This window comes from Furipterus horrens, unplaced genomic scaffold (genome assembly GCF_987537825.1).
Source record: "Furipterus horrens unplaced genomic scaffold, mFurHor1.1.pri manual_scaffold_9, whole genome shotgun sequence".
NCBI classification, from domain to species: Eukaryota; Metazoa; Chordata; class Mammalia; order Chiroptera; family Furipteridae; genus Furipterus; species Furipterus horrens.
In genome coordinates, this window is record NW_028327179.1 from 88406195 (window position 1) to 88422969 (window position 16775).

General features: G+C 48.2%; 1 protein-coding gene across 1 annotated transcript in view; it reads right to left on the reverse strand.

Annotated features, from left to right (window-relative positions):
• The window catches only part of PLXNA4 (plexin A4), a 412730-nt gene that overhangs the window by 83108 nt on the left and 312847 nt on the right, over window positions 1-16775 (reverse strand). The window contains exon 5 of the mRNA XM_090287527.1: window positions 11194-11294. Coding sequence (XP_090143653.1) covers window positions 11194-11294 — 101 coding nt within the window. The remainder of the gene's footprint in view (window positions 1-11193; window positions 11295-16775) is intronic.

The window sequence follows — 16775 nt, forward strand, 5'->3', positions numbered from 1 at the left end:
TCAAAGTATGCTCTGGAGCCAGACCGTCTCGCAGGGAAATCCCAGCCCCATGGCACAGGGTCACTGCCACGGAAGGTTTGCTCCGATTGCTTAGTGCCCTGTGCTGTTCAAAGTGCACCAGGTCACAGGTGGACCACATCCAGGGTGACCTGAGATCTCACAGTCTCAACTGAGGGGAGCTTGTGAACAATGAACATAAAGACCATGGCTCTCACCCCAATGCACACATCCCAAGTGGGGAAGGTACTTTAAGCTCTCTGCTGGGCCAGGGCCACCCCTCCCTTGCAGTGGGAGTTCCCTGCAGGGAAGTAGCTGAGTTTTGGGGCACATTTAATCCAAGTTGGACAAGCCTTGTGACCGTGGGGCTTTACCGAGTGGCCAGGATTTGGAATGCCTGGACTACTGATTCTGCTACGGGACGAGGGAAAGCCGGGTCCTTCCTCAGAGGGACCAGGTGAGACACAGTGGGACTGCAGGGTCATCACTCCTGGGTGGCTGGTCTCCTCGGGTGGCAGGGAGGAGACTCTGCAGAGGAAGGCGGACGTCAGGGGCTGTGGCAGGGTGGGAGGGAGCACTGGGCAAGGAGTTCTGTGAGAAATGGAACATCCAGGGAGCAGAACCCACATGGGGAAGGGGCTACCGAGGAGAGAACATCTGCCTCAGCAGCAGACAGGTGAGGTGCGGGGCAAAGAGGGAGGGAAGAGAGGCACCTGCACACCTGAAGTGCTCTTGGGGTGCCTCTCAGGCCCACAGGAAAGCTGTGGGGGCCTCTCCTCTGGCCACTGGGGAGGAAGACCCCTTGGGCCTCTGTGAGAAGAAAGGCCTAACAGTGGGGAATCTGAGAGTTGAATTTAGCAAACAAAGGAGAAATCACTGAATGAGGTGGACTAGAGAAAGAAAGGGGAGGTATGGGGACAAAAGGGATGGCCTTGGAGTAGATTGGACCTGAACTGCGGAACTGAAAAACAATTCTGAATAATGCAGTCATGGCTAGAAGTCACTGAGTACTTATTAGGCACCGTGATAAGGGGCTTACAGTCGATGTCTCTTAAGTCCCTTAACAATGCTGGGAGGTAGGTACCATTTGAAACCCCATTTTATAGATCAGGAAATGGCAGAGAGGATGGGAGTCCCTTGTCCAAGGTCACCAGCTAATCACAGGCCCCGCATGTGAACACAGGAACACAGTGCTTGACCTCCCCGAAGATTCTAGACTGAGAACTGAAGGACAGACCCCTTGCTGCACACGAAACCCACTTTCCCTGCCATGTCGATGTTCCCTTTGTGTGCTTTGGGCAATTAAAAAACTTCCCTTCAATCTTCTTCTCTAGGCTAATCGCTACTTTGCCTGCCACTAAGATGCAGCACTTTGAATGTTATAGTGTCTTGCAGATTCTCCAGGACCTTCTGGGACTCCCATCCCCCAGAGGGAGAAGCCAGACATGAGCATGGTCGTCTCCATGGTACTCCCGGCTGCTCCCCAGACCCACGGCAACAAGGGCGTCTGCCTAAAAGTCTCAGAAGTTAATTTACCAGGCCAGCCTCTCTGGGAGGACTTCATTACCTCCAGCCATTAAGCTAACATTATGGACTTTTCTAGAGTGACTGCACTGACATCGCTATTAATAGTGTTATTACTCCCATTAACGGCAGACTCAAAGAGCTGGTACAAGCTTAAATTATTCACTGATTTCCTAACTTTGAAGTTTCTATTTCCAAGAGCAATCAGTAGGTCTGAAAGAAAATGTCTTTGGCTAAATTATGAAGGAAGAAAAATGAAGCTGCTTTTAGGCCAAACAACACCTGGACTTACCAAATAGTGATCTAGATCTCTCTTCCAGGGGGTGCAAAGGAATCTGGTTGAGGGATCTTAAAACAAGTTCTGCCTGCACGGTTTGCTGATCCCCAAGTTCATGTGGCTGCAACCTGCCATGCTACCGAGAACTCCAAACCAACTACTCATCATTCCCCTAGATATAGGTCTCATCATCTAACTCTGTGATCTTGAACAAATAACCTAACCTCTTGGTGCCTCTGTTTTCTCATCTGTAAAATGGGGACAAAATAGTATCTTCCTAATAAAGTTATTATGAGGATTAAGAGATTATGCAAGTACAGTATTTAGAACAGGGCATAGTTCATACATAATAAGCCCTCAATAAATGTTAGTTTTGTCGTTATTATTCCATCTCTTCTCATTCTTCCTCATCCAACCCTGCCAAACTGAAGCTGATGCAGAAGCACCAATCTTCTCCCAGACTGGCCCATGGGGCAAATCAAAGACAAAAAGACAGGTGATGGCTACGCGGTTTCCCTCTTAATGAGGTAGAAGGGGCCCCAGGGGCCAGGAGGGAGAAAAGGAAGAAGAGTGGTCTGGGCTGTTGCTCTGCCTTCTTACTAGCTGTCACAGGGTATTGAGAATCAGCTTTTGGTGGAAAGTCAAGTTTAAGGTCAGTGCTGGCGATGTTTTGACATTTCTACTGTCCTTCAGTGCCCATGAGGGTGGAGGCTACAAATGGTCAAGAGCACAGACAACTGACCTTAGGTGTGGTAGGAAAATGGAGGGGGAAGAATGAGTTTCTTCTGAATTCCTATGGGGTCTGTCAGGGTAATGGCTTCTGCTTTCCTAGGACTGTGATTTCTCCGTGGCCCAGGCAAGAGCTAGGAAAGGTATAGAGGGTTAATTCTGACTCTTGGGGCCAGTTGAGATGTTACCTTCAACAGGCCTCCAGGGACATCCTAAAGCATTTCCTTCCGTTCTGCTGGGGGAGCACCCTGAAGGTCAAGGAAGACCCCAATTCACCCTTTTTCCAGTCATGACTCCAAAATGTCATAGGATGCAAAAACTGCATGCTATATATGACTTTGAGTTTTCCAATATTCATCCCTGCCACCACCATTGCCATTCCACCCCAAACATAGACCCACAGATGGCCAGCAGGAAGGAGTCCCCAAGAAGATACCCTGGGCCCCAGAATTGGAGTCTCCTACCTCCTTTCCTTATTCCACTTTCTCTGCAGGTCCTCCCTCCAGCCTCCATTCGGAGCTGCTACAAGCCCTTGGGGACAATGGCCCTGGTGCCTTGGAGGGGTTATTATTCAAGTCAGTGGTTCCAATGAGATTATGCTCTCTAATGAAGCAGCTACCTCCCAACTCCCCTAAGCCTGAACTTTCACTGCTGGAGGATTCCCAGCCAAGTGGAAAATTAGAAGGAAGAGGACTGGAGAAAGGAAAGGGGTGGGGGAGAGGGAAAGAGGTAGTGATTAAGGTCTCTGGAAAGGAATTCCTAAATACAGGGATAGAAATATTAACTGCCAGTGCTGCCAGCCAGGCAGTTAAATTTCAATTTGACAAAGGGACTACCTATGAGTCCTGCCTGGGCAAGCCTCCAAACTGGGGGGTTGTTGCTGGTTGCCCCACCTCCGCAACCCTCTGACATGGGTCCACCAGTCTGAATTACCAGAACCTGCTCCTTGCTTCTCCCCACCGGTAACCCCTAAACCTTGACATTTCACACTGGCCGTGGCCTGAAAGTGAACCATCGGGGAATCCATGTTTAGAACATCAGGAGTCTGAAACACATCGGATGGGAATGGAGCTTGCCAAATGGGCTTTATAGAAAAGTTAAGAGGGCTCGGAATATTGACTCAAGTAGGAGATCTGGGGGCCTCTTTGGACATTGTCTCCACATCCGGGAACCCGGACAAGGGAAGAGACCAGGTTTCCTTATGTCATTGTCCTTGCCCTCTTCAGGAACTCCCACAGAAATGGGAAGGTGCATCTGTGAGGGCAGAGGAAGGCAGACTAGATGATAAAGGGAACCTTTGTAGGCAGGAGGGTGTCCTTTCAATGTCATGATTATAGGATCCAGTGGCTGACACCAGGGTCTCAACCCAAGTATTTAGTTTGTTCTTGGATAAACCCCAAAACATGAAGACCTCGATTAGACTATGATTTTCCCTGTATCATCAGCTGTTGGCAACTGGCCTCAGCATCCTCTTACCTTCTCTAAAGATCCCAAGAAACTGAGCAGCAGACGTTGAATTCACTGTGCCTCCTGGGCTTCACTCAGTGAGGGAGGCCACCAAAGCAGTAGAGGGAGGGCATAGGACTGAATGGAAACCAGCAGGTGCAGGCATTCAGTGGAGGCCCAAGAAGAACCTTTCTGGGCTCATGTAGCAAGCAGGTGGACCTGTCCCTCCACCATGGTGCCCTCTGCCCTGGTCCCAGGTTGGATGGAGACTTGCCTTGGCTTCCTTTCAGCTTTTCCCCAAATGAATGATCCGTTGAACACAACCTCAGGTGGTAGTAACAGGGATGCAGGGAGGTTCCTTCTTTCCAAGAAGGGGAATTACAGTTGCCAAAGAGAAGAGGGAGTGGGGCTATCTGCCTCTTCTCTTTGTTAGTAGGCAGTGCTGTTTGGACCTACTTATCTCTACTAAGGCTGCGGAGGATAGGGGTGAAGAGCAGAAGTGGAGAGATGGAGAGGAACAGAGAAGACAAGAGGGGGAGGAGAAAGAGGGGAGGGGAAAGCAAAGGCTGATTCCTTCTCTTCATAGCCCAGCTGGTAACAAGGAGGATGCTGTCTATTACTTGAGACACATCCAACAATTACTCTGATTGGGATCAACTTTCACAATGCACTTTATCCAACAGCCTGGAGCTTTTCATGTCTGTTAAAGTCACCAGGTCCTCAGCCTTGGTGCAGAGGAGGACTCTGCTCTGTGCAAGGTGGGCCATCTGCCCAGTGTGGCCCAGGGTGGGATGACTGGGCAGAGAATGTGAGTGTGGGCATGTCCGCACTTCAAGCCTGGAGGTAGCCCAGCCCTTCAGGCTGTCCCCCTGGGAGCCAAGTCCTTAGACTGGGAGGGACTTGCAGACTTGTATGAATGGCAGGGCTTTCCTAATTCCTTTGAGAAGATGGATCATTGACTTACCATCCATTGGCCACAAAAGCTTGTGTTATATGTATGTGGGGAGCAGGGGGACCAGGCAGTGGTTCAGAGAGGAAAAGGAAGTTTCCTTAACCCATACTGTGTATCTACTGAGCCACAGAGAGAAAAATTCCAATACACTAGTATCTAGTCTGCAACTCTTTCCTCTGGATCAGAGGCTGAGCACTTTTTGGCAAAGAGTCAGGCAAGGCCACAGCACAGCCCACAAAGAACTGGCTGGGCAGAAGTAGATCCCAACAATCCCTCATGATTGTGTGGACATTCTGCGAACAGCCTTAGGAGAGACTGCTGACTTAGCAGGTTAGTGTTAAGTAGCCCTTGGATACGAGGCTCTGGGATATGCTAAGAAGCAGCTAGAAAGGCCTTGCATTTTAGAATCAGTCTGTACTTCACCAAGGGGACACTTGGCCATGGTTGTGGGACATACTGTTCTCTTTGCACTTTTCCAGGTGGCTGATGGGCAGCCATACCCATGGTCACTGAAGATGGCCTAGATGGCATGGCTGGTTGAAGTGGTCCAAGGGAGAAGACTTCGTAGCCATGGGTCTTTCCCAGCCACCTGCTCTGGGGAGGACAGTAAGGAGGAGGGGGCCATGGAGGAGGCCCTGGGTTCTGACCCACAGCCTCTGCTGCTTCATAGTCACATCCCCTCCCTTAGTTTTCATACTGTGGCTATAACATGGCTCTTTCATTGCCATTTTATAGCTGAGGAAACTGAACTAAGACTGAGTTTGTCCACAGACAGGTTCTTAGATTTAACCCATCCTTGTGCTCTGGGTAGCAGCTCTTTCCTTTTCCTTCCCTTCCCTGCCCTTCTCTTCCCTTCCTTTCCCTTCCATTTCCTTCTCTTCATTGTGGCAGGAACTTTATAAAGAATAAAAGGGTTGAATCCTGAACAGCAATTTGTGCCAACCCACCCAGGGAGGGCATTCTTCCAAAAGAAGAATACTGCCAAGAGGAGGGGTCTGCAGGGGCAAGGGAGAGACTTTATAAAAGCCGATCTTATCTTTCCCCTGTTGATGTCTTGGGTTACACGAGCCTCCCGGCAGTGACGCTGGGGACCCTTCTTCAGAAAGGCAATGTCTGGGCCAATCGATGTGGCTAGGCCTGCTGGGGGATCCCGTTACCTGCTGAGACTGAGATAGGCTTCTTGGCCTGGGCCAGGGAGGGGTAGATAAAGAGGGTCCTGGGGACCTGCCAAGCCTGGTGGTTGGAGGGAAGTTTCCAGGCCTAGGACAGGTGAAGGTAAGCTGGGCTGCAGGCTCTCCTTTACCTTCCCCCGAATCAGAACAGGAAGGCTCAGGTCCAAGTTCAATGCCCTGGGAATAGAGTCTCAAGGTGCATGGCCAGGTCTACGGTATGAGAACAGCTTACGGACAGATACGTGTCTAGACCGTCAAAGCTATGGTGTCATCACCATTAGACACCAGCAAGCCCGAGGGACTCTGAGAGAAGGCTGCAGGGTGACCCTCCATGCTACTGGGGCTGGCAAGCCAGTTCTTTGTGACAATTGGGACCGAGTAACAGGAGGGAGGGTTTCAGTTACATGAGCACTTCTTAGACCTGCTTAGTCTGTAACCCACCTGTGCCCTTGCTAGTACAAACAGCCCTTTCAGCCACCTGAGCCACCTGTGAGGAGGGGCCCCGCCCTCAAACTGGGCATGCTCTGGCGCCCTCCTCCTGTTCCTCTGTCTCTGTCTCTCTATCACACACACCCTTTCAGTCTTTCCCTTCCCACAAAGTTCCCACCCTTCTCCTCCCTACAGCCATGGGAAAAACTGGCAAAAGTGACAGATACCCTGACCCCTGAAGGCACCCTCTTCCTGATGCTCTTTGCCCTCATTTTCCTGGGGGTCATGTTCCCTGGACCCCACAGTGCTCAGTACAGGGTCCTGTCCATGACATGGGCCTATCAAAGACTCTGATTCTAGTACAGGCTGCAGCCCCCTGCCCTATCCTTGGACCAGAGGCCTGGTTCCCAAGACCCAGGGCAGAGGTGGTCTAACATAGTCCCCTTTGTATCCCTCGAGCCCAGCACAGGGCCTGGCATAAAGCAGGCAGGGTTGGCGTGAGAGATCCATGGACAGGCCTGTAGCATAGGCACAGCACACACACAAAACTCCTGCATTTGTCACCATGCTCCCTTCCTAGCAAACTGAGGTGCCCAGGGTAAGTGTCTGCCAGCTCTCTCTGGTCCTCCCCAACCTTCTGCACCTATTCTACCTGCCACAGCTTCTCCCTCCCATCCTGCATGTCCTCATGTACCTCCCCCACACAGGACTGTCAAGCTGGCATCTAGTTAAAATAAAAGAGAGGGCATATCAGGAAACGGAATGTCTGGCTTTGACCTGGACTGACGAACTAGGGAAGAAAGGCCCACTGGGAAGAAGGGGAAGAAGCATGGAGTTCTGGGTGAAGGAAATGTGGATCATGATGGGATTTGGTTACCTGGGTGTTTGCATCTGTCAAAACTTTCCAAATTATACACTTAGGATCTGTGTATCATGCTCTATAAATTTAAACACTATATCCTGATTATAAGCATCTTAGAGGATCCAGGGACCTACTCTTCTTCACCCGTCCAGGAGGACCTGGGGCTTCTCCTTGGTCCTTAACTCTGGTAGGGAGGCAGGACAGATTTGCTGAGTGTCATGGTGGGCAGATGGCCTTGGCCTAGGAATGCTCATGAGCTGGATCCTCCCAGGGGAATGAGACTTTACCAGGTCGATCAGCTCAGCCCCCAGCACCAGAGTCTCACACAACTAGGAGGCCTGCATTGACCAGAGAGCACCTTGACCCAAAGGAGCACCTTGGGCCTTTATAACATCCGTTATTACCTAACTTTATCTTTACTCCACCACCGTGAGACCGTATGGTGTTTCCTTTTTATAAACAAAAATGCAAAGTATCTGACACATGTAGTTACAGTCGATCCTCATTATTTGTGAATCCCATACCTGTGAATTTGCCTACTTGCTGAAGTTTTCTTATAATCCACAAATCGATACTGCAGCTTCTTCAAGATCACTCCTGGACATGAGCAGAGCCAAGAAAAATTTGAGTGGCCACCAGCAGACGTCGCCAACAGAGGTCCAACAAGGCTCCACCACCGTGCCCTCCTGTTTTAGCTCTCAGTATAAACAAGCATCCTTTTGGTGGTCTCTTTGGTGTCACACTTTTCACTTTTTTTGTGCTTTTTATGGTGATTCTGTTATTTAAAACGACCCCTATGAATCCTGTTGAAGTACTGCCCAGTGATCCTAAGTGCAAAGAGGCTGCGATGTATCTCACGGAGAAAATACTTGTGTTAGATACGCTTCTTTCCGGCACAGATGACAGTGCTCTTGGCTGTGAGTTCAAGGTGCATGAAACAATACATATTAAATAAGGTGTATTTAAACAGAAACACACATAAAACATGGGTATGTGTTGATGGGTTGACAAAAATGTCGTGACCAGGGGCTCATAGGAACCTAGTTCTGTGTTTCTCCCAGTAGCAATGGCTCAGGATTCACGAATTCATTGTTCAAGGTGACGTTACAGGGCATCACAAGTAATGAGAATCGACTATTCTTGTTCAAAGTCTCACAGCTTGTTTGCAAAAAGGGGGAACTAGTTCACACTGATTTCCATGACAGTCGTCCTTCCAGAGTCCCTCCCGGCTTTCACATGCCTGCTCCCACTGCGGCATTCTGGACAAGGGCCCCCCCCCCCGCCCCCCGCCCCCCCCCCCCCCCCCCGCAGCAGAGCTGAGTAACAGGCATAAGCACTTGGACAGCAGACCCTGCTTCCTGAGCACCTGTGCCCATAAGGGTTGCACTCACATGACACATACGGACAAGACATGCAAACTCCAGAATCAGACATGACACCAGGTTAACGGAGGGGAGGGGAATGCATCAGGAACATCTAAAGCTCAGAGGAAGGCAGTCTAGGGCTGGGATACCCCTGGGGAAGAAAGGATGCAATCAAAGCAGAGCCATGTGCGCAATCAATAGGGGTCGACCAAAGTCCTAAGAGGCAGGGGCCCCATGAACTCCGTCCTTCCCAACTGTGTTGAGACACCCCCCCCCCATTATGTTTTACACACTCCACAGTTCCCAAGGCCCTTCTCCAACATGATCCCATCTGATTCTCCTAAGACTCAGGGAAGTGGGCAGGTCAGACATCATCACCGTCAATTCACAGATGAGGAGCTGGGATGCTGCCCCAGGTTGCTGCACGGCTGGGGGATGTAAACTCTGGACTTGGTGGCAGATGCTTGAAGTTCATGTCCATGACTGTTTTCTTGAGGGTACCCTGAGTGCAGGTATGCTGATTTCCCAGTGCAGGCTGATGGCCTCCTTCATGAACTGTCTGGGCTTCACCTAGGCCCCTGTCCACCCAGTCCCTGCTGATTGACAGGAGGCTGGTATTATGTTATTAATGGGGAAACTGAGGCCGTGCAGGAAGTAGTTCTTGGTATCTCCTCCTTCATTCCTGTGTAAACTCAGCTCTGGGGAGGGGAGGATAGGAGATGGGCAACCTCTCTGTGCCTTCCCAGAGCCTGAGGGCGCCTGCTCCTCACTCACAAGGGCTCAGTGCTCTGTGGGGCTGGCCAGCACAAATGGGCAGGATCAAAGCTGGCATGGAGACCCACCTTTGGGTCCCGCAGGCATAGAGTGTCAGAGAGAGGCCAGTTCTTCTGACTGCCCGTGAATGATGTCAGGTGCGAGAGCCCAGGCGAGGAGCAGCTAGGCCATCCTTGACCAAGTAGAAAGCCAGCTGAGGTCCCCAAGGAAGCATCGAGTCCAGAGCATGGACCCTTTCTGAGAGGCCTCACTGTGTGGGACAAGGAAAATGACTTCCTTTCTGCTTTGCTAAGTATCATCCAGGAACTCTCCTGGGTGGGTGAGAGCTGATCTGAATTCTGAATGCAGACTCTTCCATCCTCTGTCATACCAACCACCCTTAGGCTCTACCGCTCTCTGTTACGATATACAGCTTTGTGTGCGCTCCTACACCCAGTTTCTGATGGTCCCTGAGTGACGTGCATTTCAGTGCACTTTTTTCCCACCATTGAATACCTGAGGGATTTCAGACCTTCTCTTAAAGAACTCAAGGACTCATTATGCCTGACATTGTCACCCAGAGATAAGCGTGTGCCTGTGCCCTTGGAGAGGATGTATTAGAATTTAACAGGCTGTCTCTAACTTTCAGAGGCACCCCTGGGTGGGGGTGGGGGCAGGGCAAGATCCTGCTCCAATACTCTTACAGTTAAAAATGACTAGGAAGTGTGACCAATGACGTAAGATGACTACAGTCCTTTTCCTTAATTTATAACACTTATGTGTAACTCACAGGACATCAAGCTTCAAGTGTTGACTAGAAGCCTGGGGTCCCAGCAGCCATAGCTTGACTGGGATCTGATTCCATCAGAGTGGGGTCCAAATATTGTTAGTTTCTCCAGCCAGTGATGCCAAGGGTCTTTGGATTTTATAAGAAAGGCCTTCAACTCTCTGCACATGTCTGGATTGGTTGTCTGCACCCTGTAACCCATACTCAGTTCATTTACTAGGTTAGCCTCCACTTGCAGAGCATTGCCTTCTTCCCACTTTTAGAGAATGAAATGGAACCAGCACAAACATGTACAAAGGCAAAGTGTCCAGCACTTGGGACAGGGCTCCTGGTGCTCTGACAGCCAGATGGGTGTTATGACAACAGCGGACAGTTTCTCAGGGGCTACCCACTTGAACTGCACCAGAAGAGTCTCAAGTACCAGAAGATTCTGGGGGATGGGTGTCAGAGAGTCTGTTCAGTGGATGCTGAATCACTAAATGGACATTACAGATCTCACACATGATGGAGTGGCCCATGTGAGACTGGAGAGAAAAGGCCAGGGCCTGTCCCCTGATGTTTAGCCCTGGGATGTCAGTCTATAGTCAAGTCACCGTCAGAAACACCCAGAATCTCCCTCCAGCCCTCCAGTGTGTAATTATCCAGCATGATTCCACATCCTGGCCCATCATCATTCCCATACTGTCAATTCTATATACCTTATGGGGATTTGGTAATCTAAAGTGAAATCAGAACAAAAGAAAGGAAGATAAAATTTGCAAATGACACAAGGAAGGAAGAGCAAGCAAAGACAGGGAGAGAAGAGAGCTCAAAAGGAAGGGGTGAGGACAGAGAGGAAGAGGAGGAGGAAGAGAGCTATGGGGGAAGGGAGAGGCAGGAGGAAGCTGCTGGTGGTACTCACGTGTTGTGGAGCACACACCAGCCGCAGTGGGGGTCCCCTGAGCCAAGGCACTTGCTGCAGGTCTGATACTGACCACAGGACTCCACAGGGACTCTGGTGAGCTGTGACAGGACATCAAGCAAGAGAAGGGTCAAGATTTTGCAGAACACTCAGTAGTTCACCAGAAAGAGATCGCACTCTTGCAGGTGCATCCCCTAAAGCAGTGTAGGAGCAGGAAGGGGTCTAGAGTCCCAGACCCAAAAGGGACCTGGAGTGATCATATTTGAGCAGGTGGCCACACGAGCACCCAAGGGAGGCAACCACCTGTTGTTTTCATAGAAATCATTGGGAATAGACTTCATAGAGGTCACAATAAAATGTTATAAAAGATGCTTATAGAGTCTACATTTTAATTTTCTTACCATCAAAACCCAAAACTATCTCTACAAAAATCCAATTCAACACATATCTGTTCCTTATCAGTGGAATGAACTCAAATGTTTACTCTTTCTCCATTCTTGCTTCTCTTTTGCCATAAAGTGTTTTGCCTCCTCTGCAGTCTTTCTCCTTCATAATTTTTGTGGTTCCAGAGCGCCTTTAACCCGAGACCAAGACCTTCACTTTCTCTTTCTCCGTGCCTTTAACAAGGTGTAATAAACTCACTTTGCAGCTATCACCTGCCTATTCTATCTTTCTCATAATGTTGGCCAACTGGCTCTGAGAGTTTTTCACTCTGGTGCTTTCAAAGAGCATCTGTTATTTCTCCTACCCTCACCCCTTTCATCATTACAGGTTTCCTGTCCAACCCCAAAGCTTCAGATTCGCTTTCACGCTTTCACCACCCGCTCGTGAATGTATTAATACAACGTGCCACGTGCCACTGCTGCTTAGCCCAAAGGCTTCCATTTCCAGTGCGCTCCTGAGAGCTGCTTCATTTCTCTGTCCTCCGACGTAGCTTTGCCCGATGCCTTTGATGTGACTTCTCAGAGCCTGATACACGGAAGGTCCTCAACACTGACCCACAGGATCAAGTGGCATTTTAATTCTTTTCCTATATAGCCTTGGCCTTTAGTCTCCATTTTGTCCGTTTCTTCTTTACAAAACCTTTTTATATATTAATGTTTTTTAAAAAATAAATCATCTTCTTCCATTTGGGGTCCATTTTTAGCTCCGTGGAGGATTTCTTTCCTAACTTTTTGAGCGAACAGAAGCTGATGTGGTCATCTTTTTTTAGTTTCTCGTCATCAAACAGTAGGCACTGAGAAGTGAAACCACACTGGCCTGAGCAAACCCCTGTGCTTCCTCAGCAAATGGAGAAGCTGTGTTTTTCCTGCTGCTTCGCAGGGCATCTGCCTCCGTAAATTCATGTACTGCTTGGCAGGGGCTACTTGCAACTCACGCACGGGCCAACTGGCACCAGCGCCTGCTCAGTGAGTCCCGGAACTCCCTTTGGGAATTAATTAATAATTAATTCTAAATCCCACATGCTCTCTTTTCCCTTTCTACCTTAATTTTCCAATTCTCTTTATATATAATCTTTTGGTTGTTTTCTGAAGGACACACTGAGTAGTCTTAAAGATCACACTGCCTTTTCACTTCTTCCAAGTTACCTTTTAGCTTCCAGTTCCCATTCTTATAGCTTTGCCCTTGGCCTTGGGGGCCCTTTCTTCACATTCTCAGGTGTCTCTTTGTGCATTTGGAATTTTACCTTCCCTTTTGTTACCACTTATGTAATCAGCAGGAGCCATGCTCCAGCTCTACCTACATACAGCCTTCCCATTTTTGTAATTAATCCTGACACTCAGTTTCTTACAAATTATCCCACTGACTCTACACACAGCCAGGAACTTGCCCTCTTCCTGTTGCCCCCTTAATTTCTATCCTTACCTCCTAAATGGGCATAGATGTGCTGGTCCTATAAGCATATAAATAATGGTTCTCAGCCCAAAGTACCTGGACTCATAGAAATTCATGAGTGGTAATGAGGTCTACAAGCTATTTTCAATATTTCCAAAAGCCTGATGGAAGTGGAATTGTTGCTTTTTTCTGTTTTTATGCATAGCCACTGATGTATGTCCCATATTAAGAATAGGAAATCTATTATTACTTAATAAATGCAGTTTGTTTAGTAGGCAAAAATCTTTCAAAACATGATGCCTGGAGGGGAAAAAAGTAATAAAAGGGACCATAGATGGTGAAGGTTGGTAACATAAGTACATAATAATGTTTTCATATGTTCCAGCTGCTTGTCCAGCACTACATGGTCTTAAAGAGAAAATCGCGACTTGTTCAATCAAAAGCATTTTCTTGCTCTAAACTTAATTAATATCTGCCCCATCCCCCCAGGTTCTCCCATGAACATGTTCTATAATTTGTCCTGGATCAATGTGCTGTGGGTTTCTGGGGTATGCAACCTAAAAAGCCAGTTGCGTGGCCAATTTGACATTCTCAAAGGCTCTGCATTCCGATTTCTAAAAGTATCTTGCAACTGGTGATTCATGCTGTCAAGACCTGAAAGTCCTTTCTCTCTTAATAGCAGAAAAGAGTCATTTCCGTTGGGCTGGAAAGAGCGTAAAAGCCGACAGAGCTAGGTTCAAATTCCGCCTCACCATTGTCTGCCAATGACATACGAAAATGCCTCTGATCCTCAACTTTTCTCATCTGTACATATGGAGATAAAAATCCACCGCCACCCCGATTTGCAGAGTTTTTCAAAGCACAGATGACCCAACAGGTATGAAGCTGTGCACATGATCAAGCATGTTACAAGTGATTCTTATTGCTATCTTTGTCACTAATACCCATTGTTGATTACAGCGTCACTTCGTCTCTCTCCCACATCATGGAAGACTGCTCTGACAGTCTTTCTAGGCCCCATGAATTTGGTCAGGAACTCAGCAGGCCTGGAAAAAGTTTTCTTCTTTTATATCTTGAGCACATCATTTCCTCCTTGAACTGTGGCACCTGCCCCTAAATTGTTCATTGCTTCATCTTTGGATGAAACCTTGGGGTTAGCCCAGCTTCCTGGACTTGTTTAGTGCTTTTACCAGCTGCTGTAACAGTTAGGCATTTTCTTTGCTTTCTATGTAGGTGCATCCCTGTGCGACAGGGACATAAGTCCTGAGCAGTTTTTATGAGACTCAACTTACCTTTAGGATCCTTTATCTATGTTCTCAGTCATTTTAAAAAAAAGTTACTCTGCTCAACTTTATCTAGGTTTTCTCCACTCTTTTTAAAGCATGGATGCTAAAACTAGGGGAGCCCAGAGGATTCTGACAGACCAAGTAGACAGGTTACCATAATTTGAGAACTAGGTGCCACCCCCTCACCTTTCCAGGACTCGTCTGAAGAAGGCCAGGCCAAGGGAAATCTCCACAGTCACACTGTTGGGCAGCATTCTCCAGCACGGCCAAGCTCTCCCAGACTGATCCCAATCTACACCATTGCATCGTCTCCCTCCCCACCCCACGGGGACTTCTGGAAAGCATCAGAAAATTTCCTGACGTTATAAGTCACTTTTGAAAACTAGATTTAGTCCACCATTTATCTTGGTGCAACTCTACTCCCGAATAGCTCTGGTTACCGTCCACACATTGCTAGTAAGCCTCACAGGTGGACAGGTGGCTCCCGAGCCACCTTGGCGCTATGTCTCTCCCTCCCCAGATATCTAGATTCTCCACTCACTCTGAACACCAAACAAAGCTGCCTCTTCCATCCCCCACCTCCGGTTCCTCTCCTGACCCTGGAACACAAACCACTCCAGATGCAGAGACACACGATTAATTAAAACCACCCCACGCTGATTAAAGTCTTAAGCTACAGTGCCAGGCATGCTAATTAACTGAGCGAGGGAATTCAGACCACAGGAAGAGGTGAGAAAAGAAAGTCATGGAGGGGACTTCTGCCTGGAGGACAAATCAGGTGGCCATGTGACCTGAGGTATCTTAGTAATGGATGGCATCAGAGACCATAAACGATTGAGGTCTCTTCCCTGGCCAGTGGACTTCAGGAAAGGTGTTGACCAACGTGGCTGCAATAGCTCCATCACTGCTTCTAAGACAGGAGCCTCAGCACCTCTCAGAACCTCTGTGCGTGCCTACACTCTGCTGGGGAAGAAGGAGGCTCCTTGCGTGGAGGGGTCAGGATGGGGTCTGCATGTAGTCTTCTCAACAAATTCTACCAGCTTTGTGCAAAAACCTATTGGGTAGTATGGCACATCCTCAAAAAGTGAAACAAACTCACCATAGGATCTAGCAATTTCACTTCTGGGTACACACCCCAAAGCATTAGAAACAGGGACTTGGACAGATACTTGTACCGCAGTGTTCACAACAGCATTATTCACAACAGCCAAAGGTAGAAGCCACCCAAGTGTCCTTCGAAAGATGAATGAATATATACAATGTGGTACAAACACACAATGGAATATTACTCGTCCTTAAAAAGGAAATTCTAACACATGCTACAATACAACACTGATGAACCCTGAGGACATTACGCTAAGTGAAATAAGCCGGTCATAAAAATACAAATATTTTGTGATTCCACTTATATGGGGTACCTAGAGTAGTCGAAGTCATGAAGACACAGTAGAACGGTGCTTGCCAGGGACTGGGGGAAGGGAAGGGAGAGTTAGTGTTCAGCTGGGGAAGATGAAAAGAGTTCTGGAGACGGATGGTGGTGATGGTTGCAGCACAATGTGAATGTGCTTCATGCCACTGAAAACTTAAAGATGGGTAAGATGGTAAATGTTATGTTATGTACATATTACCACAATAAAGCATTTAAGAAGAGCCTATCGGGCAGATGTGAGAACACCTATCCTCTTCTCAGCTTCCGGGGTCAAGGGGGAGAAGCTTTCTGTTGGTAGAGTATTAAATTCTTGTTTATGAAATATTCTGAGATCCTTGAGTGAAAGATAAGCATCGTTACTGTTTTCAGTTTAATCTCAGATGGACAAAAGGGTTTTGGATGAATGTCTCTTATTGTGTATTGGTATACAACTGGATCTGTCATTCTCAACCTCTGAATCTCCATGTTCTGACTGGGAAAAAGAGCATCACAGCGTTGTTCTCCCCAGGACCATTCCCCATGTCCCAGCCCTTCCGAGAGGCACAGGGAAGAGGGGCCTAGAATTCAAATAGTTCCTGTGAGTCAGATGGCTCCCAAGTTTAGCAAGTCCTTGTGTTACTGCTCGTCCTCTGTGTTGTCATTTCTCATTCCCAGGTATGATTACAAAGCACCTGCCTGCTTCTCCCCAGTCCCCACCTCTCTACTGCCTTCCATTACCTTTCTGGGAATCACATTGGTTTGCCATATCCTTTTGCCACCAAGGTAAACTTTCTTAATATAGCATAGTTTTGTCTGGTTTTGAACTGTTGTAAACAGAATCATCATCTCCACTCCCTCACCTGTCCACTGAATTTAAAAAAAACAATGGCCTGGGATAGGAAGACAAAGAATAATTAAGAATACAGCAAAGGGTCCAGACAGGATTTCAGCCAATGGCCTTGGCCTTTATATACTTCTGCACTCCAATCAGCGGAGCCATTTGTCTGGTAGGCCTGGGGCCCAGGTGTGCTCAGCACAGTTGGAAGGATTTT